Consider the following 26,037-nt stretch of genomic DNA (forward strand, 5'->3'; position numbering starts at 1 on the left):
ATTAGCTTGGAGCTTTTTAGTAAGCAAACTGGTTGGACCTATCACTCCTGAGCATTGATTCGATATGTTCTGTTTTTTATTTTTAAAGAAAGGGTCCTTTTTTTTTAAAAAAAAAGACCGACTGATTACAACCCGATTTCTTTGGGTGGTAGCAGTCCAAGAATGGCCCAAAACAAGCCCTGCTATTGCTTTTTGTCCGTTAGGAACATTTGATTTTCGAATGTTGCAGATATAGATAATTTGTTAGTTGAAAACTCAAAATAAGTTCTGCATTTTTGATAATCAACGAGTAAAGTTAGCAAAAAAAGGCAAAGTTTTAACTACAGAGCACTCTCAGCGTACTCTGAAGTAGAAATAGCCCCCCTCTGAGTCTACAAAGATTGTATGAGTGTTGTTTGGAGGTGTACTGTCGGCAAACTTAATCAAAACGGACTAAAGTAGCTTATTTCGTGCTGTTTTTGTTGAAAAAGGCTAAATTTTGAAATATTTATCCACATTTTTTGACCAAAAAAATTAAATCAAAACAATGAACAATGCTTGTTCGTCTTCAAAAATAAAATCAACGACACTATTCTTAAAAATTATAACAAATTTTAGCAAAATTGACGAAAATTTAGGCAAAAATTCCGGAAAATGTGAATAAAAACAACGGGAATTCACTCTACTTCTCTGAAGTTCTCAGAAGAAATTCAAAATAAGAAAAGCCGAGAAGATTTTTTATATTTAAAAATAAAATCAACAACAAGTTTTTAAAAAATGTTGACAAATTTTAGCAAAATTGGCGAAATTTTGGTCAAAAATTAGCGAAAATTCCGTAAAATGTGAATAAAAATCAACGGAATTCACACTATTTTCACAAAACTTTAAACCTCGATAACTCCCTGTAGAAAACGAAAATTAAAAAAATCTTTTTAATTCCATATTCTACGCTGGACGAGCTTTCTAATGATACCACTCTCAACTCTCTACGATGAATGTATCGATCGGCGAAAATTCACTGAACAAAAAAAAAAAAAACCCATTTGAGTATATAGTTCCTCCCCCCTCAAGAGGGTCGGAACAATTATTTCTATGGCTAGAATCTAGTAACAACAAATGTCAATTCGACCGATAATACAAAAACATATTAAAAAACATATTGAAAAGAGTATAAAATTGAAGTATATTTCGCAGTCAAATGGTTTCTCAACACTCCTAGTTAAATCTCAGATCTATCTCCCCATGAAATTGTGCAGCGTTAACCCATACTGCATGTTCAAAAATCTAAAATTTAATCTGTTTTTTAAACTTTAAAAGCTACTTTTAAAACCTACTGTAAGTGAGTTTATAAAGATCATCAGCAACACTTAGATGAATATTGAAAACGAAAATTTTTGTTGAATTCAAACTGAAAAAACGGACTATAAGGCAGCATAGTTGCAGAACTCTTCTGCAAATTTTGCGCACAGATGTGGCAATACATTTTGAAAGTACTGCTCACCCGGTTTTTTTGTGCTTCTTCTGTATTTTGATTCTGGCACTTCATTCCACAACCAAATTTTAGATTTCAAATAAGTATTGATTTAGTTTGCTAATCGTTTTACCAATATTTAACTCCTTTTATCTTTTTATTTCAACTGCCAGTATATCAAAAAATTTTCAATAATATCATAAACACAAGAAATAGACGAAAATAAAACCAATACAGTGGTATCAAAATATTTTCACAAAATAACCTTTGAATAGACAACTTGTTTTGAGGGATAATGGCTACCTAACAATTTCAAACACGAAAGAATAAAAAACAAGGGAAAAAGCAAACAAAATCAATGAACATGAAACAAATTTAATAAAAATGTCTAGGTTTGCTATTTTTTAAGAAAATTGTCGAACAATTTTTCTGAGATATTCACTCAATAAAATTAGGTTGTAAAAATGGTAACGATATTCCAAGTTTCAATAAGTGATTTTATCTAAATCAAAAAGCATGAGTTGGTTGATCTAAAACATTTTAAGAGCAAATACAATTGCCAATAATTATAAATAGATTATTTGCGGAAACATTGATAACGCATAATCATTTTTCAATGTAAAAAAAACTTGCATCTGTTCTTCGTGGGGGTTTTTTCAGCGATGTTTAGCGCAAAAAGTATTATTATATGGAGTTTTCACTTCTTTCCCCCAATTTTCATCCTATGACGTTTAAAAGTTATTCTTTTAAAAATTTTCTGGCGGGAATGCAGCTGTTCCAAAATTTTCCCGCTTACTTCTTGGAAAACTACACCTAAAGAGGTCCCTTAAAACTCAAAAGTTTTAAAAAAATAAAGAAAAATTGGGAAAGAAAACTAATTGTTTTCGTGAAGCCCTTGAAGTGTAAATTTTCAGCCATTTTGCAGCCATCCATTATGTTGAAATGATATCATTTGACGGGAGTGTTCAATTGTTTGGATCATTTTGAAGATAGCGTTTTGAGGATAGTGTAGCTACTAACTTTGACTGGAACAACAAAAATGATTTACTATTATGTTCCACTGGAACGCCCAAAAATCATTAAAAAATGATATTGCTAGATCAAAAGTAAAAACAACCTGTTTCCATGGTCAGATTAAACAATACTTAGGAAACATATACTCACAAGTCAGAATGTTCATATTCCTGTAAATTGAAGTTTTCTCCAAAAAAAAATTTATTTAGTAGTTAGCAAACAGAAAAATTTATTTGGATACAAGACAGGCAATTAGCCATTCCTACGAGGAAAATGGACCAAAAAAGCTGAAGTTTGCCCTTAAATGACCTGATAGTATGCCATTGGACCGAATTGAAATGAAATTATTCAATTCTTAAGAAACGCACAACTACCATTAAATTATCTCTAATAAACTTCTTTTGGTTTCTATATAAGAGCTTTTTTATTCTCTTAAATGTAGCTCAATTATTCTGAATCTTGAAAAGTTCTCGTTACCGTTCTTAAAAAGTTCTTAATGAAATGCACAAGAAAAATTAAAGAGATATCTCCAAATGAGAATTTATGAACAGCGAATTTTAAATTTTATGAAGATATAACCAAATACAGTATGAGATATCACAATTACTATTTGGCTAACGAATAGTTCCCGTGAAATGAACCTCAAGGGCTTTTGCTATTAAAAGTGACAACAAGAAGAAGAAATTTTGAGAACGTGCAGCCTCAAATCATAACTTTTTCAGCGGAACATAATTCCTGTAAAGAAGAAATTGGAAATATAATTGAAAAAAGAAACAAAGCTGGTTTATCCTGCCCTGTTGTTTATGAACCCCCCCCCCCACTTCGAGATCCCTAAGTTATGTTTTTTTTATATTAAATAAAATCCCAACATATTTATCTAGAAAAAATACACAAGAGGCGTCAGAGTAAACTATTTGAATTAAATGAAATAAAGTTTTTTCTGCGAGAATGGATTTTTGAGTAAAAAATTAATTATTTGAAAATTATGCAGGCCAATTTTTCGTTGAGGAATTAAGAAAACTAAAACGTTTCCGCAACAATCAACTCAGTATTTCAAGAATTTTAAATGATGCAACATTTGCATCTCTCTGCAATGTATATATATATATATATATATATATATATATCGGACAACATTTGCGACCAAAAAATAGAGCTCACAAAAAGAACAATATAGTTTTTTAATATAGCGGTATTAACGCCAATTATATGGAGGGTTAGAATTTTAATTACATTTGGGTTTGTATGCATTTGGGTTTGCATTTGGGTTTGAACGGTAATCCAGTAAACTGGACGGTTTTAATCTTGAAAAAACGGTTTATCAATAATCGGTATTGATTTTCTAAAGTTTTAGAATTGCATCAAAATTGACCAAAAATTTTCAAAATTGAATAATTTAGCATAATGTTTTCTCTGTTTTCTCTATATCAGAGGTAATTTTTGATATACGATCCGACTTGATCACATTTTACAAATTTCCGACAATTCGACCAAAAATTTGTCAAAATCGATGTTTTTTTCGTCTCTTAAAAATACAACTGTGGGGGGGGGGGGGGGGGTTAAATGGTGACCGGACGCTATGTTTAACCCAATTTTTTCCTCATAGAAAATATAGTGAAACTCCCCATTATAACTTTAAGTTTTTTCTTTGGTAATGGATTGATTCCTTGCCGTCTAAATCAAGATATTAAACTTTAGATCAAAAGGTTTCAATGGAAATTTTATCTGGTTGCCTCTTACAGTTTTTTGTAGACATGAATGTTGGCTCTCACACTTCCTTCTGTTGTTTGACTATCTTTGCCATCCTTCACATGTGAAGGCCTTCCTTTTGCGCCCAAACCTGCATTGAATCTGTGCAAATGAAGGCACTAGGTTGATGGGACACCATTATCTTTCCGGTGGTTTGTTTTGAAGAATTGAAAATGTATCTCAATTGCGATGGGAGGTATTCCGACTACGGATGTTTGGAATCACCATCTATGTTCTTGACATTGACCATGTCAACATTCGTCAATTCTCTCTGAATGTCCTGAGTGTGTACAGAGCCATTGTGCTTGAACAAGCGCTTTTTCTGTGTTCTGAGCTTGTCGACTATTCAGCAGGAATTCTCCACCTGAGGCACGGAAGGGGATCCAGACATCCTTGGACTCCTGGTAGAGGAGCGCGTGCTTGATTCGAATAAATACACCGCTGTACTGCGCCTTAATTCGAACTCAAAAGCGGCACCAAAATGTAGCTGTAAGTCTATTAAAACAGTCTACCAAAGCTTCAATTTATTCAAACGTATTATCGGCCAATTCTACGTACAATCCAACAACGTATAAGCATCAGTACGATCATAGCAACAAGTGAGAGTTTAGACGGCAAGGTTTTTTTGATGCTCTTTTACTGGTTTTTTGTCTGATGTCATTGACGTCAGAATCAGTTCATAATCGATCAACAATCGTCTAGAGAACCTAAAAATATTAAGCCTAAAACCGCCTTATTCGATAAATATCATGGTATTATTTACTTAAAATTAGGTTATACGAACTTTTCCGGAACTTTTTGTGTATATTAGACGCAATTCTATACGTAATTTAAATACTCGATTCTGATTGGTTAATATTCTCGCTTAGATTTATTTAGTTACTAACAGCGCCAACATGTTAATCTAACTAGGTTAAGGTAGCTAAACCTTGATACAGTACTGAAGAAATTTTTTAAATTAATATGCTGAGATTTTGATCTATTGAGTCAGAAACAAAAAACTTTCTAAAGCAAAGCTTTCAGTTGCAAAAATTAATATAGAATCCTAAAAATGCTTAACAAAATGAATTTAACAGTGAGTTGCCTAAACTCATTATCTAAAAACGGCAACAATTCATAATTTTTTTGATGATTATTCGTTCTGGTAACAAAAAAGCTTTCCAAACAGAAAAATATATTCACTTAGCAAACATTTTAGACAAATCTAACTTTGAGCACTATCAGTGCTTTCAATACGGCTTCTACATTATCACGTAGCAATTCTTTTCAACATAATAGCCTTTTTTCTTGCAATTTTCAACCGGCTCCTTAAAAAAACGATTCAATTTATTTTTATGAGTCTTCCTAAATTGTTTGTTAAGAAATAAAAACAAACTGAATCAATCTCAGTTCGTTTAAAAAAAGCCTAGAAAAATTTTTAAATTGTGCTAATTTCTATATACAGAGACGTATACAACTGTGACTTTCTTTACAATTGTGCTCTATCATTGTGATTAAAAATTGTGATTAGAAACATTGACAATTAAACAGAGTGCAATTAAAAATTTAGACTGCAATGGATTGCAGTAGATTGCAATACAATTTTATACAACTGTTCAATTTTTCTGATACAGCATTTCAGTTCTAGTTTTCAAAGTGAAATATAATTGTATGTCAGTTTCAAAATTAAATGTTTCAAATCAGCGTCAACAAAAATGGCCACCATGATGCAAATTTTATATGGTTCTCGGCGCCTATATTTTTAAGTGAAATAATTTAACCAAACTGAATTAAAAAACTTAATGAGTAGACTTTCAAAATGGGGTCTCTTTTAAAAACATAAAATATATTTAAAAGATTTTTCTCAAAGAGGTCAACAGCGTAGTTGAACCAATTGTCAACAAAAAGTAGATACAGAAGCATATCTAAATAAATACACCAGCTAAAAATCAAAATCCCAAGAAACAAGTTCAATAATTTTTTTACGTCGAAGGTTTTCTATGATTCATTGAAAAGCAGCAATAGAGTTTTCAAAAGTCAGAAGTGTGAAACGTTTCTTATTAAATAAAATTGATGAACTTCCCGAGCACTGTGAACTTTTTTTACGGTCAAGCCTCAGCTATAGGTCCACGAAATGCACTACCTCACGTTTCTTATGAAGAGGGACACAAAAATCAAGATATGAGTTGGTCAGAAAATGTCCTTATTAAAAGCTTTGCATAATATTAAAATATGCGTGTAAAAATGGCAGAGATAAACAGCAAAATAAAAAAGAAACCTTTGATTAAATAATTATTCAGTCTTTGTGTCTGATTTTGGCTCAATTTTAGAAGCTTATTTCTGTAGTGCATTGTGCTTGGCTGTAGCATCAGAGTTATTAATCTCTTTTATTGTTCAGAACCAGCTTAGTGGGGGGCGGGAGAAGAAATATACTCATAAGGGTTTTTTGTTCTGTCAATTTTAGCTGATCAATATAATCATCGTAGAGAGTTGTGATTGGTGTCATTAGAAAGTCCGTACAGCCTAGAAAATGGAATTTAAAAAGAATTTCTTATTTTCGTCTTTTTCTAGGCATCGAGGTTCGAATTTTTGTAAATTTTTCGTTAATTTTTCTTTAATTTGTGAATTTTGTTAACAAAAGCGCTATTGATTTCACATAACGACGAAGAGGAGGGTTGCTGACTCTTTTAATCAGACAATTTAAGCTTAAAAACTTGTTATTTTGTTCAAAATTCAGCTTTTCTTTAACCAAAAATGGCGTCAAATGTTTCTTCGGCAGAATTCTTGTTGATTTTGCCGGATGCATAGACCTCGAACCAACAACAAAAGTTGGAATCTTCTTGAAAGAAAGCTAGCTCTACTTCTATTCCTTTCAAAAGTGTTCTGGAATAAATTTTGCCGGTTTTTTGCAAACTTAAGACAATCATTATGCAAAATGAGTCTTTTGATTTTGATATAATGACATTTTTTTGCTCAAATACCTATTTTGGTTAATGATGGAATAACTAGCAATCATAATTGAACGTGTCACGTTATCCAGTCTATTTTCTTCTCTTCGTGAGTTTTGAACATCAAAAAAAACAATTATGAATCCATTGAGGCTACGTCTTTTTTTAAAACTAGTTTTGCAAGTTTTTTGTTTGTTTTTCTGTTTATTATAGACCAGAAAAGTTTCCACCCAAAACTCATCTACCAAACACTCTCGTTTTTGTCAAAATGAGGCTCCATGATTGCATATTATGTTTTCAGAGAGTTATCATATCATGATTTCTATGCCTTCAACAAAGTGTTTTCTTATATTCGGAAAGAATTCTTGTGTTTTGACCGTGTTTGTTGTCCTTTCTGCAGATTCGTGATTAAGTATCAAAAAAAGTTCAACTGGGACCTTTAACTGATTTAATTGAACCTATTCATTGACACTAAATGGAACTTACATATATGAGTTGACACTTTCAGTTGACACATAATTGCTCTTATGTCTTTGAGTATATTTATTTCAAAGAACCTATGCTTCTTGCTTCTGTTGAGTGAAGGTAAAGTCTCTCTAGATGTTAACTATTTACTTTTGGCCATTTTCCCATATTGGAAGCTGTTTTATTTGCCTTTTCTGTTTACACAGGTCACACTAGGTCTGAAAAAAAACGCCTATGTTTATATAGAATTTTTAAAAATTAAAAAGTGTAGCATATGATTTTAACGGCTTCGAGACCGTTTTCTTGCAAACAGTTATTGAATACTTTTTTGCTGATAGATGTATTTTTTGCAGTGCTCTCACACATTCTGGATATTAACAATCGTGTTTCCCTCTTTCTGTTGATTGCCAATGGTATTAAAAACTATGATGTTGTTTCTTTTGAAAATTTAATCGACTTTTTGAACTCTGTGTGTTTCTGTTTTTCTTTCTGACAACATGTGTCTTAGTCTTACCACATGGGGCTGAGTAAATAATGTTTTTGGTTCTTTTGATGTTGAAGCTGACCGTTTTCTGGCTATGACACAAAAATTTCGTTCGATTTAATGTGGTTGAGAATTTAGTTTTCTAAACATTTTTGAAAATATTGGGTTTAAAAAACCATAAAAGTTTTCAGTTTCGGTGATTTTAAATCTATTTTCTAACAATTTGCAAAGTAATCTCTAATTTGAACACGATACTTCTGGAGAAAGAAAGCCCTTCCTTATCACTGGATTTGATTTTATTAGGAGTGTTGTAGCTTCGTTTGTTTCAAGTTTTCATAAATTTTATGTGTTTTGTTTAATTAATAATAATTTAGAAAAATAGTTGAGTTCTGTTTAATTAATGATAATTTAGAATAATAATTTGTGTTCTGCTTTAGTTTTGGCGTCACACTACACTTTTGATGACCGTTTGCTCTAGCCTTGATAACAAGCGCAGTTAAAGATAATCATATATATTGCCTTTAATGAAGAACGCAGAGTTTCAGTGACTTCGACGCGGTCTTTCTATAAATCTAACCAAATTCTTGATTTTTAGATGTATCTTTCACTTTCAGTTATAGTGTCACGACACAATGTAGATATTTCAAATATCTATTGCTACCTGTATGGGTGTAAAAAAGAGTCTATCCAGTTCTTTATCTTAGAGCTAATTTTCTTACTGTGAAATGGTTTTCAAAATTAAAAACGTTTTTTCAAAGTTTCCTCTCTTTTTTCTTTTTCTGTCTACTTTTTACCTAGTATCAGTAAGGACCAGTTCCACATGTTTTCAGGAGACATGCAAGTTTTTCTTGTTGATGTCAAATGAAAGTTAATTGATGTTTTAATTGTGTTATTTAGACTTTTGTCTGGTTATCAACAGTTAATTTTGTTATATGATTTGTTAGTTTGTCTTGTCTCTTGTTCTCACTAATGACAAGGATCATTGGTTGTGCAAGGTGGCTTTCATTTATTCATTTTCTCGCTGCTAACGAATGTTCCCAATGGCTCCGATGGTGTTACATAAGAACCTATCTAGAACTTTTAGTTGACAGTTGATGGCTGATTTTGAGTCTTTTTATTCTTTTTCATCTTTACTTGCTGCAAGGTATTATCATTGAAAGGTCACATTTGCTTTGAGTTGAAGTACAAGTAGATTTTTTAGTTAAGTTTTTAATTGATTCTTTTACTTTATTAATGATTTTAGTTAAAAAAGAAAAAAATTGAGTCAGGCGGGAATTTAAGTTTCGTTTTTTGTGTTGCTTGTCCTGTCTCGTAGTTTTATTAGTAGCAGGTATCATGCTATTTTTTAATTGGCTCTCCAATGCGGCATTATTTAATTCATTCATCGGTTTGCTCTTAAGGCAAATTACTCATATCAATTTTTAAGAGCATGTGCATTTTTGAAAGTATTGTTTCCCTTCCTCATTTGGTAAACAATTAATTCAAAAATATAGGAGACATTATTTGCAAACGCTCAAAACCGAGCCTCCTTGTTATGGATTTCCTTCAATTGATAGAAATTAGTCGAGTGCAGATTACTCAAATGTTAAGAGTTTGAACAAGATCCTAAGAGAATCAAATATAATTATTTTTTTATCCCCGAAATTTTTTTCAAGATCAGTAGATTGCTAAATTTTGTGCAAATATAGTTCTCCGTTAACGTTTTGTTCATTTTTTTTGTTAATCTTCCAAAAGAAGGCGGGATGGAACCTGAAAAGTAACCGAAAATGAGCAGTATTTTAACTGAAAGTTGTTACTTTATAAAATCGTTGAAAATATCATCAATTGTAAGACTTAAATTTGGCTAAAAAAGTTTCAACGATATCTTGGTTTGGAAAGTTGATGGTGAAAATGTTTACCCATTTCGATCACAAAACGCCAAATCCGGCTTCAAACAGTCCGAAGTCTGAAAAGTGGTAAGTAACCCAAGAAAAGTATAAAGAGCGAAAGTCAGCTTAGCGTAATATGCTCTATAAATTTGTAATCAAGATCAATAAAGTTTTGTAATTGTGTCAAGAAAAAATTTTGAACCAACTTACCAAATTTTTGAACAGTTCTCAATGTAAACTTGATGTCTCAAAATGTTCACGCGAGAATAAATTTTTGTTTTATCACACAGATCATGCTCTTTTTTCAGACTTATTCATTTTGGCTGACACAGCTAAGCACGTATAGAGTTAGAATTGGGCTAAAATCTGGCCTTAGTCAGCAAAAAAACAACAATTTACTAACCTAACGATTAGTCTGAAATTTTGGGGATAATAACTCTGTAAAACAGTTGAGATATTACTGCTGGTAGCATTGGGTATTACTGCTGAGAAAACGCAGAAACAAATTATTATTGTTACTTTCATTATTATGATTAGCTCTTGTCTGTCAAAATTTCACAAGACGGAACAAACATATTATTTTGGCAATATTTTCACAAAATTCTCGTCTTTATACTAGACTGCAGTCCCTTTATAAAATGGAAAAGTTTGGAACTTATAGACAACTTAAGCAGAAAGTAGTCCTAAGTACATGCAAATATTTATTAAACGTGAAATAAAATAGAGCTTTGATAAATTACTGAAATATATTTCTGACTAGGAGCAATAACTTATTGATTTTTCCTATTTCCGTAATGATCCTACCCATTTCCTTCACTTTTTTCTTTCTATGTTTCCCATCTTTGGGTAATGTTATTTTCCACATAAAATGGTGGAGACATTACTCTAAAAACTCAAAATATCTTTAAATTTCCAAAAAATAAAGTTGCAATAGAAGAATATGCTTCGAAAAACAGTTTAGCAAAACATATTCGTCATCAATCTTATTAATTTAAAACCAAAGCCGTACTAATTTCAACTTAAAAGCTTTCAACCTTGTAATTTGTCCTGGTATTTAGGGCGTAACAGATGTAATAGCAACTTACCAGAACAAATAGCGATGGATACACATTCATTTGAGATAAAATACACCCCCCCCCCCCCAAACAAAAAATGACAAAAATTAAAACAAGAAGGTTTTACAACAACTTCATAGCAATGGTTGACAACAGACAATAATTGTGTTGTAATTGTAAGTGTCTAAGCATTCACGCGATTTTTGCCAGTAAGAAATCATAGCTACAAAAAGTTTGAAATACAAATTTTTGTTCGAAACTATTGCTTATTTTGCTTTTGAAGCAGCACAAGTCATAGCTTTTGAAAAGTATAGTTTCGTCAGTTTCAAAAATTCAAGTTTTCTTTTAGCTTAAAATAACCTCGATGAAAACAATTTATTATTGATATTTCAAGAAAATTTGAAAACAGATAATTTCGTATTTATTCGACCATTAGTAAGCTCACTAAAGATTCGATTTTTTTCTCTGCAAATTCATTTCTTTCTTTTAAAATTTTGATTTTTAATAGCTTAACTTCTTCACTGCAATTTGAAGAGCTTTCAAAAAGGCTAAAAAATTGAAATCCAAAATTGAGTACTTTCAAAAGTCACTTACATATACATCAAAATACGATGAAAAAACATGAAAATCAAATAGGGGGAATTATAGAGTTAGTGAAGAAAATCATAGAGTTAATATAAAATTACAGAAAATAAGACTTCTAGTTCTATCAAACCATTCTGTTTGGACCACCCAAAAGTAATCCTGTTTTTGAAATATAGATACATTGGACTTGTTCGAGGTTATCAAAAAAATCATTTTGCCAAATCATTCGAATGAAAAATGAAAAACTACGCATTATTATTTAGGTGATTACATTATATACCAAAAATTAATGACCGTAAAAGAAATAATTTTAAAAGTTCGTGATTTAAATGTTCTGTAAAAGCAATTTGTGTTCTAACTACTAATTTTATTTCTGAGTGCCTATGAAATGCAGAGAACATGTTGTAACAGTTTTTAGGGAGTGAAAATCAAAGTGCGGGCTTTAAAAGAAAGAAGCCACCTAAAACGTGAACAATTAATTATATGATTTTATTACAAATGATTTCATTTTACTTCATTATATAAACAAGTGCTCGTATAAAATACAACGCGATAAAAACTGGACTTATGTTTTGTTCAATTTGCAAGTTGCATTTCAATTTTGGTTTGTGAATTCACTTAAATGATTTTCTCAGCTTAATTTTTATATAAATAAATCTCAATTAAATTGCAAAAATAACTGAATTTTAAAATAGATTAGGTACCAGAAATCAAAGAGCCACGTTTGTAAAGTCCTATGGAATTTACATTGAATTTCGAAAGAATCGCATAGTTTTTTAGCAATTTTTAAAATTAAATATAAAAATCATTAAGAAGAGGTTCTAAAATTTAGATGCAAAACTGCTCAATTAAATAAAACAACATAAGTAACACCTAACAGTAGCTCTTCTCTGGCTTTTGAATCCTATTTTTTGACCCCCTATCTTTGAACCCGGTTTATTTCTACCCTCTATCATTTCACATCAATTTCAAGAATAATAATAACATGCGAGTATACCAATAAAAAACCAATATATATTAGCCCGGAATTGGGTCTCAGAGCATTTCAGCGCAGAACCAGCACATTCAAGGGTAAAAATTCAGTTCTGTAACATTGCCTCTCTAGAATATTTTAAGTCTGTTTATGTGCAGTTCTTCTTCATTATGATTATATTGAGATCATGGAGTTAGCCCAGGCTAAATTTATCCTGTACAGTCTGAAAATTACGCATTCCTCAAAACTGAGTCTGAGCAGAGTAATGTCGTTCTTTTGTAGCTTATAACTGCTAATTACTAAAGTAGTATACACACTATTTTTAAGTCGGCTAGTTTGTAAGCAATTACCACAAAGCCCATTTAGCTTAGTGGTTACGACTTGCTACGCAAATTTAATATTACAAGTATCCATGCGGAAGTTTGAATCGCATATAAATCAAACTATGTTGGCGGGAGTTAAGCTGAGCATATTATTTTCATGCAGTAAATTTTACAAAAAAATCAAGACTGGCCCATGTAAATTGGGACATGAACAGAGTACTGGCCACCCTAAAAAGCAGAAGGTCTCTATACTGATTCAGCGCTTATTTACTCTGCCTCCAACCTCCGAGAGGTACTGTTATCTTTGGTAAAATAATCGTTTGGTCATCTTCGTGTGAGCCATGACAACGCTTTAGTTGCCCGTGGGACTTCATTTGAAACAGTCGCAACCCCGCTTGAGATTAAAGTAGCCACTTAATTATGAAAAAAACATGCTTGTAATGCCAAGTGATAATTTGTGGGGTGAAATAATAACGGGTTTAAATGATATGGCGTTAAAATAAGCGGGTTAAACAGTTCAGAACGAAAAGAAGCAGAAAGAATCTGAATCACTAATAATGTTTTCGTTCAATATTGATTTTGTTAAACTTATTATCAAATTTTTTCGAAAATCTTTTTGAGTTACCATTTGTTTTGAGATCAAAGCCCTCCAATTTATATTGAAACCTGATTGAAAAAATGCCTACAGTGCAAAAATTATTGTTGAGGGCTGTTTTAGGATAGTTTTCATTGAAAAGATTAGAAAAACAACGATTCTAAGCGACGTGCCCTGGTTTAGTGTAAAAAAATTAGTTCAATGAATTATTTAATTGTTTTTGAACGTTTGTTTACTTACAATACTCCGTTTCCCTGCTTGAATGGCCATTTTCCACTTCAGTTCTTTCCATAGAAGGCAACATTTTGAATTGTCAAAATTATTTTAAAAAAAAACCGAAAAATAAGTTAAATAACTTAAATTTTAGATTTCAAAAGTGTACACACAATCGGTTTGCTAAATTCTGTCCCTGATAAAAAATAACCAGACCATATAAATGTTGTCATACAGAAACACTTGAGTAAACAAAACATGAACAAACTAAAAAAACAATTAGCAATTGACGGTTTCAAGTTACTTTAAAACTTCACAAATTATCAATAAAACTTCGGGTGTTGAACTTTGCTCGCCTATAAAGCGACGACTAATCCAATTTTTTTCCAAATAAAACAGCTAAGAAGCAAAAAATGTCAAATTCTCACAGCATGTCTTGATAATTGAATTAGAGCGGTTTATTCTGCTTAACTGGTAAAGTTCCCATAAATTTACTTTTAATGGAATGAAGACTGCAACCAAATGGCTTCGCTGCCGGTGTGAATTTTTAGGTTACGGAATTTAATTCCCATTGAAAATAGGCAAATTTACTATCCTGTTTACATCATGCTGAATTTGAATGTGAATTGAAATGTTTCCAGTGAAATTTTAGCATCCGAAATTACGGATAAAAGCTGAAAGCTAAATGGTGAAATTTTTACTTGTAAAATGAAATCTGCAAACCGCTAAATGGACAAGTTTACAGAGCTTTCTTTTGCTTTTGATTGTTCGTTCTGTGGTTTCTCGAAGTTTGGTTATCTTGTCAATTTTTCTGTTGAAAATAAAGAATTTCCGAAAATAAGCAGTCAATTGGTTATCGTGAATTAAATCCGGTAAGCTTAGTCCAAATAAAATTGCCAAATTTTTGTCTCAATTAACAAATTTGACCATATTTTTGATGGAACAACCATTATTAACTCTTGAGACAAGTAACATCGTCAATAACTACAGTATTTGACACGGTTCAACTTTTGTGAAAATAATGAAACATTAAATTTTATTACCTAAAATAAAGTAAATGAAAACTGAAAACTGAAAAAAAAACTCCACTATCAAAATAAAGATCATACTGTTCCAATTTTGATTATTTATCGCTAGAATACATCCATCAGAAGAGAAAAATCAAAGAAATGGAACTGGCAGTTCTAAATATGAACGGCGTAGAGTAATTAATAAATTATGAAAACAAAACAGACTCTTCGAAATTTTTAGAAGGTTGGGGAAATTGAAAGCTTTCAGAAATTGAGAGACGAGAGATCAGTTTCATTCAAAACAAAAATAGTTGTTCTCAGAGAGTTTTTTGTGAAAATCACTTCATACCTTTTAAATAAACAATGTTTAAAGAGAGAGAAACTACGAAAAGATAATGTTCTACAAGAGTATTAAATCCACTTAAGAATTTTCTTGTTGACCAATTTTGCGAAAAAATAACATTTGTAACAGCAGATTGATATCTGATAGTTTTGAAATTGAAGCTTGAAATTGACAATAAAGTGTTTATAATTATTTTTCTTTCTAATTGTTTTTCTTTTTCTAAACGTCAAAATTCCAAAGCCTGCATAAATTTTAGCACCGGATTTGTAGTAGCCATCAAAATGAATATAATCCTAAAAAAAGGCAAAAAAATTGTAACATTCAATTAGCAATTAAGTTCAAAACTTCTTGTGTACAGGTTGGGGACTCATAGAAGGCTTCTGGGGAAGCCAATTCCATTCTTCGTTTGAAATTTGTTTGTAGTTTTGTTTTTTTATACCTTAGGCAAAAAAAACTTGGTTGTAAGTGGATGTTTTTTTATATAACTGTAGGAGAATTCTTATATCGACAGGATTTTTATTTTAAAACCTTGGAACCCATAAAATCATACGCAAAAAAAATAAAAGCACTGATACATTGAAAGCTTTTTTGTTAGATCTAAGAATATCATACAGTCTTTTACAACACGAGAGGAGAGCGAATTCGTGCTGTAAGTAAATTTGCGCAAAGTAAAGAACAGAGGCTTTGTTTATGCATGTGTTCCTAACTACTCTTGTGAACTACACGTTAGTTTGCGGCTTTGAGAAGAGTAATGATTTTAGCAGAAGTAAAACGTAAGTTTAATACTCACGAGTAAAAACTGAAATCAGATTGCGTGTGTTTGCATGAATAATTAAGGCGAGAAAAAATTAATGTGAGAGAATACCGAATATTGCAAGTGTAGTCTGCAAACTAATACGTGTTTTACACAGCCCCATGTAGAGCGCTTATTGAGCCATGAACAACAATATAGATATGTAGACTGTAACAATGTTGCTTTTAAATTCATTCTAAAAATTCAAATAAAACTACTCAAAAGCTTTGACCTAAAAATTTTACAGTTTTTTTTTTGAAAAACAAGGAATTAATTGTGTGTCTTTATAAACAAACCAGGATATCTGCCTCTGGAAAAAATGAAGGATATCAACTTTTAAAAGATTTAAACAAAATAATATCAAAAAGAAATTAATAGGACCTAAGAACCATGCATGAACTGATCCACTATGCCAAAGTATTACCTAACTCTGATGGAGGCTAAAAGAGTATAACGTATAAATTGAAGCTCCTGCGCACCAAAACTATATTCCCAAATCTTTCAAACTTTTTAAAAACCTAAATCCTTAACATTAGACATTAATTATTTAAGGTAACCAGACTAATTATGGAAAAAAAACAAAAAAACACTTTTCTGTAGTATCTTTATATCAGGAACAATTATTTCTAACTATTTTTAATTTCAGTTTTCTCAAAAGTTCATATTCAGACGATTTTTATAACCACTATCACTTGCATCAAATTATTTTAATTAAGGAAGTTCGCTACAATGAAGAGCATCACTCCATCAACGTTTTGTTTTCATTAGGTGCATGTGCAACAATTTTCTTGGGAAAAAGCAAAATACTATTAAAATTCACTATGGTTTTATTACAATTAGTATCATTGGTAAACCGATGATGACAGTTTTTTTGAAATATAGTGCGCAACATTTTTTTATAAAATTAGCTAAGTTTTTTTCTTTCATTTTCCCTGAAAACCTCAGTTGTGCGATTTGCTGGTACTTTTCAATCATTCTCCGCATTCCCAAAAACATATTGAATGGCTCAAATGAATCGTTTTTAATATTTTTCAGTGAACGTGGTTAAACTGAAACAATTTGGGTGGTTGTCTAGTTATCTTAGAATCTTTTTTTGCCTTTTAACAAACAGTTAGCTCGGTTAAATTATTATATTGAAAAACATTGAAACCTATATTGATTTTTTGCAAAATTGGTGTATCTTACTCTTAAATCTGCATTTAGTGACATCTTAAGAAAAATTTTCCGTAAAATGTTGCCAGAGGGCGGCCTTAGTCATTTTGGTTTCCAAAACCGACAGAATTATTTATTTACCCAAACTTTCTCTTAAGTTGAAAAGGATTTTCCCAGTACCTCATACTTTTGATATAAAAGTTTGTTATTATCGCCGTCTCCTGTTTTGATTGTCAGTGATTGAAATTCGATCCTGAAATGTTTTTGTCAAAACTGCCGTTGCTTTCTTGATCATTGATTTTAAACGCAGCAGGGCTTATAGTTAATAGCATTATTCCCGTCAAAATTGTTACTAGTACCTCTCGATTGAACCGTAATAAGTTTCAATCATGATTGAATTATAACCAACAGAAAAATTACCATAAGTATTTTTGTAATACATATTATAGACCTCCAAATTGAAGTTTTCCAGCTCATTAACAACGATAACAATTTTTTGTGCTTGGGTTGTAATGGTTATTGATGCATCGGTAGATCAATTAATTTTTGGAAAAAAGAGTGCATCAAAACAAAAGTTTAGCATTAGTTTTTAATCTGAAGTATGGATACCATCATTATTACGCTTGTCCATGCATTAGCTACAGGTACAAAGGCATGAAAAAAGCAGACAAACAAAAAACGCGTGCAATGTTGACAGAAAAAAATAAACAGCTTTGACTGAAAACTATGCAAATATTAGTAGAAAAACTTGCAGCTGGGTGCAATAGACATTTTTTCTGCAAAAGGAAAATTTTAGTTAACATATGCAGTTTTGCAAGAATCTGCTTAACTTGAATAATTTTTTAAATTTTAAAATTGCAGACATATTGATTTTGTTTCCCTTCCATTTTTAAGACAATATTGACTGGGCAATTACCGAATTTTAGGCATAAAAATTTATCTATCTTGATCTTGCAAAAATTAGGCGGGAAATCACTCAACAAAACTTAATAATAACCAATATGCTTCCATATTTCTCTCATTTTTCCGAGTGAGAGTTTCCCCTGTTTTTACCGATTCCGACTTGATTACCTAAAAACATGAGAAACAATCTGTTTTTTAACATGAAAAACATAATGAGTTTTTTCTTCATGAGAAACAATTTCAGTTAACTAATAAAATGATTGCAAAAATGGTATTTTTCTTAAAAAAGGGAAACTTATGTTTCGATTGCACGAATTATATATCCGAATAAATTAGGATACTTGTTTAACCTCTCCGTAAAAAATTTCATGCCTCATCGTTTCCGATTTGAGTTTTCACCCTGACTGAAATAATTGAAACTTATTTGTTACCTGTCGGGCTCTCATTCGAATCCATAGCAATCACGAAAACAAACAAATAATTGTGTAAATATTGGAAAAAAATTGTCAAGTTCAAAATAGTTCAAACTAATAGATAAACAAAACAAGGTGGCAAATTAATTCACCCTTGAGGCGGCTTTTGAATTTCTTCTAATGAGGCATTGCATCTTTCCGTTCGTTTTTCCTGACTAGACAAACCAGGCTGATTTAACAACCAATAAATTAAATGTAAATTGACAAAGAAAAAAATCGAAATGCGTTTCCGCTTCACTGATTTCGATGATCAGCTTTCAATCGAAAACGCCCTTCGTTTTATTTGTATGATAACTAAAAATTTCGGTTTGACTTATAAAACTTCATTAATTTTTGTCTCGGTTACTATCAGCTAGTTATAATGAAACGTGGAAAACACATCTGGCGCGAAAACTTCAATAAATATTCAACTTTTTGTTGCGTCGCGCTTTTTGGATAATATAGCATGAAATAATTTTGAGTCTGAAACCCCCCCACCCACCTCCCCCCTCCCCTGCTCGCCCACTCCAACAAACCCATATTGTAAATTTACGGGAGCATTATTACCGAGTTCCTAGATTAAATCAACTTATTTAAATTTTTACCAGTCGATAAAGAAACAAGCATCGAAGATAAAAATTTTCTGTTCTGCTTTTGCTTTTTTAAATTTTGCAAGTCCAGTTTTTTTTTCTCGAAATATGAAATGATATCCAAGAAAGTTCCACAACCTCTCTGGTAAAGGTTAAAACGTGATAAACCAAAACAATCTTTGCTAAAACGTTTTCAACAAATTGTGAAAATGCTCTAATTTTTACTCACCGAAAACTGCGATTGATAACTTATTTTTCAGCTGGTTTTAAACAGAAATCGAAAAACAATTAAGGCTTAATTTGTTCATGCTTCAAAAATGTGAGTGAGTGCGTGGGTGGGCGGTGTGGGGTGGTGTTGGGGGTGATTGGGGGGGGGGGGGTAAAATTCGGGTGTGAAAATTATTATCCAATAGTTTCTCTGATTACTATCGATACAATTTATTATTATAATAACTATCAATTTTCTCTTTCGATGATGCAAATATTGGAGCAGTCTTTTCTGGGAGTCTCATAACGTGTGGTCAATTTTTTGAGGGGAAAGGGAAGTTAAACGTAATAATAATCAAAGTGGAAATTTGGAATAAGAAAACGGTAAAAATTCACCGACAGCCTTTTCCCATATTTGATAATTTTTGATTGCTTTCAAGTTTGTTTATCCCGCAAATATAAATAATCTTCGGCCTCAAAACATCAAATATAAATTTAGTTTTGAAACTGAGAAGAATTAAAGCGCACTAATTCTAAACGCTATTGCTTCTATTCTTTCGAGTGGAAAAATTTGCATCAAAAATAAATAACAACAAATTATTCCCAGCTCAACTTGTGCAAAATTGTAGCATGCCAAAAACTGTTCAACCCTTTAAAACTAGCTTTCAATTGAATGAATGAACAAAATTGCCTCTAAATAGAAACAATTGTAAAAATGAACTGGAAATGAACAAAATAATGCACTTTTGTGATCAGATTTATTTTTTCACAAATATTTTGTGAAATGATTTTAAGTCACCAGATTTCAAATCGGACTAAAAGGAAGCTTTTGTAATTTTTTAAAAGAGAAAATGTGGAAAACATTTTTTTGACTCCTCAACTTAAAAGAAGATCGAACGTGTCTTTCATTTGATTATTGGCTTGACGCTATTTTGACGCTTTTTTACGTCACATATAGATAATGTAATTGTATTCAAACAATTATGTTTAGCGAAGATGCTTTGAAATAGAATACATTTTTGCTTGGACAAGAGGGCGGTCATAAACTTGGCTTGTCTTACCACACTTTATAGTAAAAACAAAAAAAGTTTTTAAACTCAAAGTGCTTTTTATCACGTTCACTTTAACAGAGAGACATTTCTTGTGAAAAGAACGGATTCTAAAGCTAAAAAATCTAATAATCAAAAATGTTCTCTAGATAAGAGGTCATTTAGCTGAATTAGATTAATGCTGCATTTAGATATAGCTTTAAAATACCTGAAAAAAAAAACGTTTTACTTCACAATTTTACAATTTTTAGTCCAGCTCTACATTTAAAATCATAAAAATTCGTCTCATAGTATGTTGTTTCTGTGAGCTTAGTTTCAATGCAATTCATTTTTACAACTTATATTTGAAAAATATAATTTTTTTAAGGCGAATTAAAACTCAACAAGGTTTGAATCGTTCAGTTTGACAAAATATTGATTTTTGTTACCATTTCACTATCTAGACATATTACAAAACATTTAAAAGAGATCTTTTTGCGCTTTATACAACCAAATTAAATTGAAATTAACAAAAAGCTGCCAGGCGAAATTTTTTAATGTTGATAATAGTAGCTCTGTTGCAAAACCAGTTTAGTTTTTTTATTGGCTATTGGATGCACGAGACAATTTTAAAATTTTCTAAACAATTCGGCTTGGACTGTTAGAAATATCATTTCATGTCTTGTTTTCGTCACTTGTGATTTCAGTTTTGGGAGATATTAACGCTTTCAAGATTTAATATGAAAATTATTTGTTGAAACAATTAAAACAAACTGAATTTTCAGTAATAGCTCCACGTTGAGTCAACAAAAATAACAATTAAAATGTCACACTATTTATGAAAAAATCATTCCAATGATTGCTTGTTGTTGAGAACTGAAAACACGGAAGCTTTAAAGTTTAAAGTACCAAGATATTAAAAATCTTCCTACGAGAAGCAAACAAATAACGATAGACGAAATTTATTTTGGAATTCTTGGCGTTAGTAGCGAAGCAAATTATAGGTAATTGCATTTTTATTTAGACGAATTAATCATAGAAGGAAGCGTAGCAAACCACATTAAAAATTGTTATAAAATCAACTCTTGCGAAGCGCTTGATCTTTTAATCAGCAGAAGTACAAAAAATTGAGGATCAATAGGGTATCCAAGCTCTCCCACTCAATCGAAACTGGATGCACCTTGATACCACATGCATTATGTTGACGCCTCTAACAAAAAAATGAAAAATCTTGTCAAGAAACAAAAATATCAACGTTTCTCGGTATATCTAAGCTCTTTGAAAATTTTCTTACTGAACCAATCTAAACCGAAATAATTTCTTGGCATCTCTTGGAAAAACCGTGGAACATATTGATAGCGCTGTTTCATTACCTGTTCTCTGTTAACTTTTGTCATTTTAAGAAGCTGATAAAAAATTCAACTTTCAAGAAATCTGATTTAAAAAGTAGGGCAACCTATTTCAGTTGCAATCTCGAACCCGGTGAAACTAAAACTCTGTTAAATTACACAAAAAGATCAAACATAGATGCCAGGAAAACTTCTGTACGAGCAATAGAACCCTCTTTGTTTGTTTGCCATTTTTAAAAAAGTCAGGATCATCATTTTCGTCGGCAAGATTTCCCGAAATGTATGAACTGTGGTATATGGCGAACGTCCACCAAAATGAAACTGACAAAGTATTGAGTTACAACTCTCAGAAATGACTATTCAATTTCTATATGAAGTGTATATGTCACAAAAGTTTAATGACCTTCCTGGCCTTGTGTTTTATCAAACGTGTAGTATATACACACCAGCTCGCATCTAATTGACTATTTCAGTATGCCGGAAAAAGTAGGTTGAATGTTTGGTGAGAAAAGCTGAATTCCCCGACATCTCTTGATAACGCTTGATAATTTTTGTTTAATCGTATGAATTTGTGTTCTATCAAATATAAAGAAGCTTCTTTACAACGGCTTTGTCTTGTCATGCCACAGTTAAATTTTTCTTTTAAAATTGCCAATTTTTTTATTTGATACCCATGCAAAATATCTAGCAAGTTTGCAGAAAGTCTTGATATTTCATAGCATGTGCCAGGTTTACTTGTTGCCAAGATTTATTATGTATTATTTTTTGATCAGGTTGTATCGAGTGTTGATACATTGCCTATATCGGGTTAAGTTCAGATTTCACTTGTCAAAAATCAAATCTTCAGTCTTGATTCGGGACTTGGACAGATTTCAGTTGCCCTAGGCAAAACTTGGAACATTAAATGAAACAGAAGTCTAACGAGCATCCCGGACCTAACAATAAATCAATTTCAGTACTGGGTAAGTCTAATTACAAGTCTCATTTCAGTACTGACTCCGAACTATGATTATGTCACCCTTTATACCTGACAGTATAAACCCGAGTCTTGGCCAAAACTTGGCATTTCAAAATCCAAGGACATGGCATGTCTAAATCCAAGTCTTGAAAAAATAGGTCCAGAAAAACCATATTTAGCCAAAAAATTGTCGATAACTTGTCTGAAACTGCTGGGAAATTTGAAAAAATTTGATCGGGAGATATTTGACCCAATTCATAAACCGGGCCTGACTTGAATGCCTTATTTTTTCGCTTTTACTCAAAAAAGTACTCAAAATACTCAAGCTATACTAACAGAGGGTTGAATGGGCTCACGTGAGAGTTGCAAATGTGGCAAAGCCTTTGCCAAACTATGCCCGGAGAACAATTTTCATTTTTTGCCCCATCGGTACTTGTACATCATTCTGGGACTCTTTCGACTAAAACTTGTCATTGGATCCATATTTGCAATATTTTGGATGATCAGACGCCGAGAGATCATGAGCACTTTTTTAGGTCGTCTTTATGTTTTTTCCTTTAGTAAAAATTCCAGACATAATAACAAGGTCTAAAGTTTGGGCTAAAAACTGGCCGAAACGGCTGAAATACGGCTGAAAACGACCCATAACTAACTAAACTGACCCATTCTGACCTCGTGGGGTCCTACAGCTTTGTTTGATACTATCTGGAGTCAATTTGGTATCAATTTTGGGACCCCGGAAAAATTGGTGAAAATTAACCTCAAAATCGTGACACGTTACAAAAACTTTGAAAATTCGAAATTTTTAATAGGAAATTTTTAAAGAATTGGTTTTGGTTTGGGAATCAGTTTCCAAGTTTTATCCAAGTCTTTGCCAAGGTTTTCCAGACTTTTTAGACATGTATTCACACTTGCCTGGTTATTGACTGGGAGTTCGGTACGGGATGTCATTGTGGTTGAAATGACTAATAATTCAGTCTGGCTGTTCTTCTTCTGTTTTTACGTCAAAAAATACAGCACGATTGCGGCAATAGTCTCAATTCATTTATCTCTAAATTGAAGAAAAGAATAAAACTCAAATTTGATCGGCAGCACTCCTAAAAGTTTTACAGAGTCATACCGGTTGATATTTTTCCAAAATTAGCAAACAAATAAGTGGTGTTCTACAATTCATTTGTAGAAATTTATATATCCATTTCAATTTTAAGAAATAAAAACAATTATAAAAATTTGCCATAGTTAATTGCAATCAAAATTGCACAACAATTCCCACCTTTTTGCCCAATTTTAAACAAAATTAGGCATACCTAAAAAATTTCTTACAGGAATACCTTCTTAATTGCTCTTTGAATTCAGGACCAAGCTGAACCAAGATTTTACTCATAATTTTTATAAGCTATACTATTAGGTATGCTTTCTTCCGGTAAACGTCCGAGTCGATTTTGGATTTTATCTCAAGATCTTGCAACAATCTGGCATGAATCTTCCAAGATTATGCATAATCTTGCAAATTTTCTTGGTATGCCTTTCAAGATTAGCAAAGTGGTCTCGGCCAGGGCTAAATAATCTATAATATAAAAAGTATGATGGGTATAGTCCTACCTGTTGCTATCAAGTTCTGTAACACATTTTCTGTGCAACAATAATCATTAATTTGATCACACATCATAACAAAATTTAATTAAAATTTTGGCTTTCGGGTGGAGTTATTAAAGTTACGCTAAGATTTTTTTGGCCCGTGGCCACAACTTTTATGGTTCAAAATAAAATGTAATCAGAATTGATTGATTCGCTTAAAACGTGCATATTAATGAGGAATTACTGATCAAAAGCTGGAACTCGTTCCGGGAAAACAAAACGTAATTTTGATTTACAGTTTTGCCCGGGTCGAGAGAAAAAACAAATTCTTCAAAAATTCAAACTCAACCGGCGCACGTTAACGCTCTTGGAACATTTGTTTAGAAACTTGTTTTAAGAAATTCAAAAACATCTCTTTTCTTGTTTCGTACGTAATTACTGTTAGAAATTGTGCTAATTCCTTGAACGTAGCTATTTAAACTCGAATGAGGGAATTAGTTATAAACTTAGTTCCATGCATTTATAGCTGATTTATTGGCTTATGGACATTTTAAATAGGCGAATTGGAATAATTGCCTTTCTACGCAGAAATTGTATTAAGTTTGAGGTCATATGTCAATCTTCATACTCAATTTGGGCTAAAATGTCTGGCATCAAATACGGTCGAAAAATTCCAATTAGAGGAAAAATCTATGAGCCTAAAATTAATCTTGGAAACGATTCAAACAAACAAGAAAAATTATCTTTTCTTGAAATTTCAAAAAATTTCGAAATACTTTCGACAAAATTTAGAATTAGTTTGCAAGACAATTTATGACTGAAATTTCTTGTTTCATGGGTTTTTGTTTCACTAAGATCTTAAATTAATCTTACAACATAATAACTAGTTTAGAGAATTTTTGCTCTTTCCGATAAATTTACATTTAATTGACAAAAACGCTATTCAGTTTCCCTCACAATAAACATCCAAAAAGACTAACTTAGTTGAATTAACATTATAATATTGCTTCGAAATATTTAAAAATAAACGACGGTACCTTTCGAAAGAAAACTCAACGAGTAACTTTACACGTAAATGTCAGACAAAACTACCCCTAGCGTATAACAGCTAGCTTCTAGAATATGTACATGTGTAACATACGGAACCAAAACAAAAATTTGGATTGAATGCTTTTTATTGTCCAAAATAATTTGCTCGAGAGAAGATAAACATCGGATACTTTGTTGCCTGACTTACTGTAACAGGATTTCTCATTAAAAAAATGAAAGTGTGCATTGGCCCCCTATTTAACAGGGTTGAGGATTTAGGAAAGAGTTGCGGTTGTAGCGCGTTGGATTTTCAAATTTTCACAAAAATTGTGAGAATTTTTTTTTCAAATTTTTACAAATTTCTGGAAGCCCATTCCAGACAACTAAGTTCAGTGCTTTCATACGGTTCTCGCATTTCTGCGATCTCAAACCTCGTTTGCCGTTGTCCTGGCCAAATCTTCTTACACTCTTAACTCTTTGGATTTTTGACAATTAGATTGTTTAAATATTGAAAAAAATGAAATGTTTAAGAGAAAAAAATTAAGAAAAACTGCAGCGGAATTGCGCTGATTATGTAATGAGGTTTTGAAAAATTGAGGTGAACTTCTAAATTTATGAATGCAAGATCTGTTCTGAGAAAGCCCTCAGTTTAAACAAGATATGTTATGAGAGATTGTATCAGACTTTTACAATGTCAGCAGACTCGGATCATTTCTTTTTCTCACGATGAAAAAAACCAACCAGACTTTTGATCAAACTGGATATATCTCCATGAACACCCTAATTTGTAAAAATGAGTTTTTGACCAGTTTGTTATAAGTTGTTTTCTGTGAGTTTTGAGGAAGCTGAAATTATAAAACAATAAAAACATTATTATATTAAAAATAAAAAGGAATCCAAAAAAAACATAAATAGCTTGGAATTGTCAATATCTTGGAAAAATT

The 26,037-nt window shown here is 31.7% G+C and overlaps 1 protein-coding gene across 7 annotated transcripts in view; it reads right to left on the reverse strand.

The window, feature by feature from the left end:
- The window catches only part of LOC142354004 (transient receptor potential cation channel subfamily M member 3-like), a 127,202-nt gene that overhangs the window by 83,869 nt on the left and 17,296 nt on the right, over nt 1-26,037 (reverse strand). Inside the window, exons 1-2 of one of the 7 annotated variants that reach the window (XM_075406252.1) lie at nt 19,552-19,740; nt 18,334-18,802 (exon numbers count right to left, since the gene is read on the reverse strand). The exons of 3 other annotated variants lie outside the window; for them this stretch is intronic. In XM_075406252.1, coding sequence (XP_075262367.1) covers nt 18,334-18,358 — 25 coding nt within the window. In that variant the 5' untranslated portion in view covers nt 18,359-18,802; nt 19,552-19,740. Of the gene's footprint in view, nt 1-13,728; nt 13,829-18,333; nt 18,803-19,173; nt 19,236-19,398; nt 19,741-26,037 lie in introns of those variants that run through there. 3 more of the 7 variants (XM_075406251.1, XM_075406256.1, XM_075406250.1) reach the window with 3 other exon arrangements.

The sequence above is a fragment of the Convolutriloba macropyga genome, chromosome 15 (genome assembly GCF_964194025.1).
Source record: "Convolutriloba macropyga chromosome 15, txConMacr16.3, whole genome shotgun sequence".
NCBI lineage: Eukaryota > Metazoa > Xenacoelomorpha > Acoela > Convolutidae > Convolutriloba > Convolutriloba macropyga.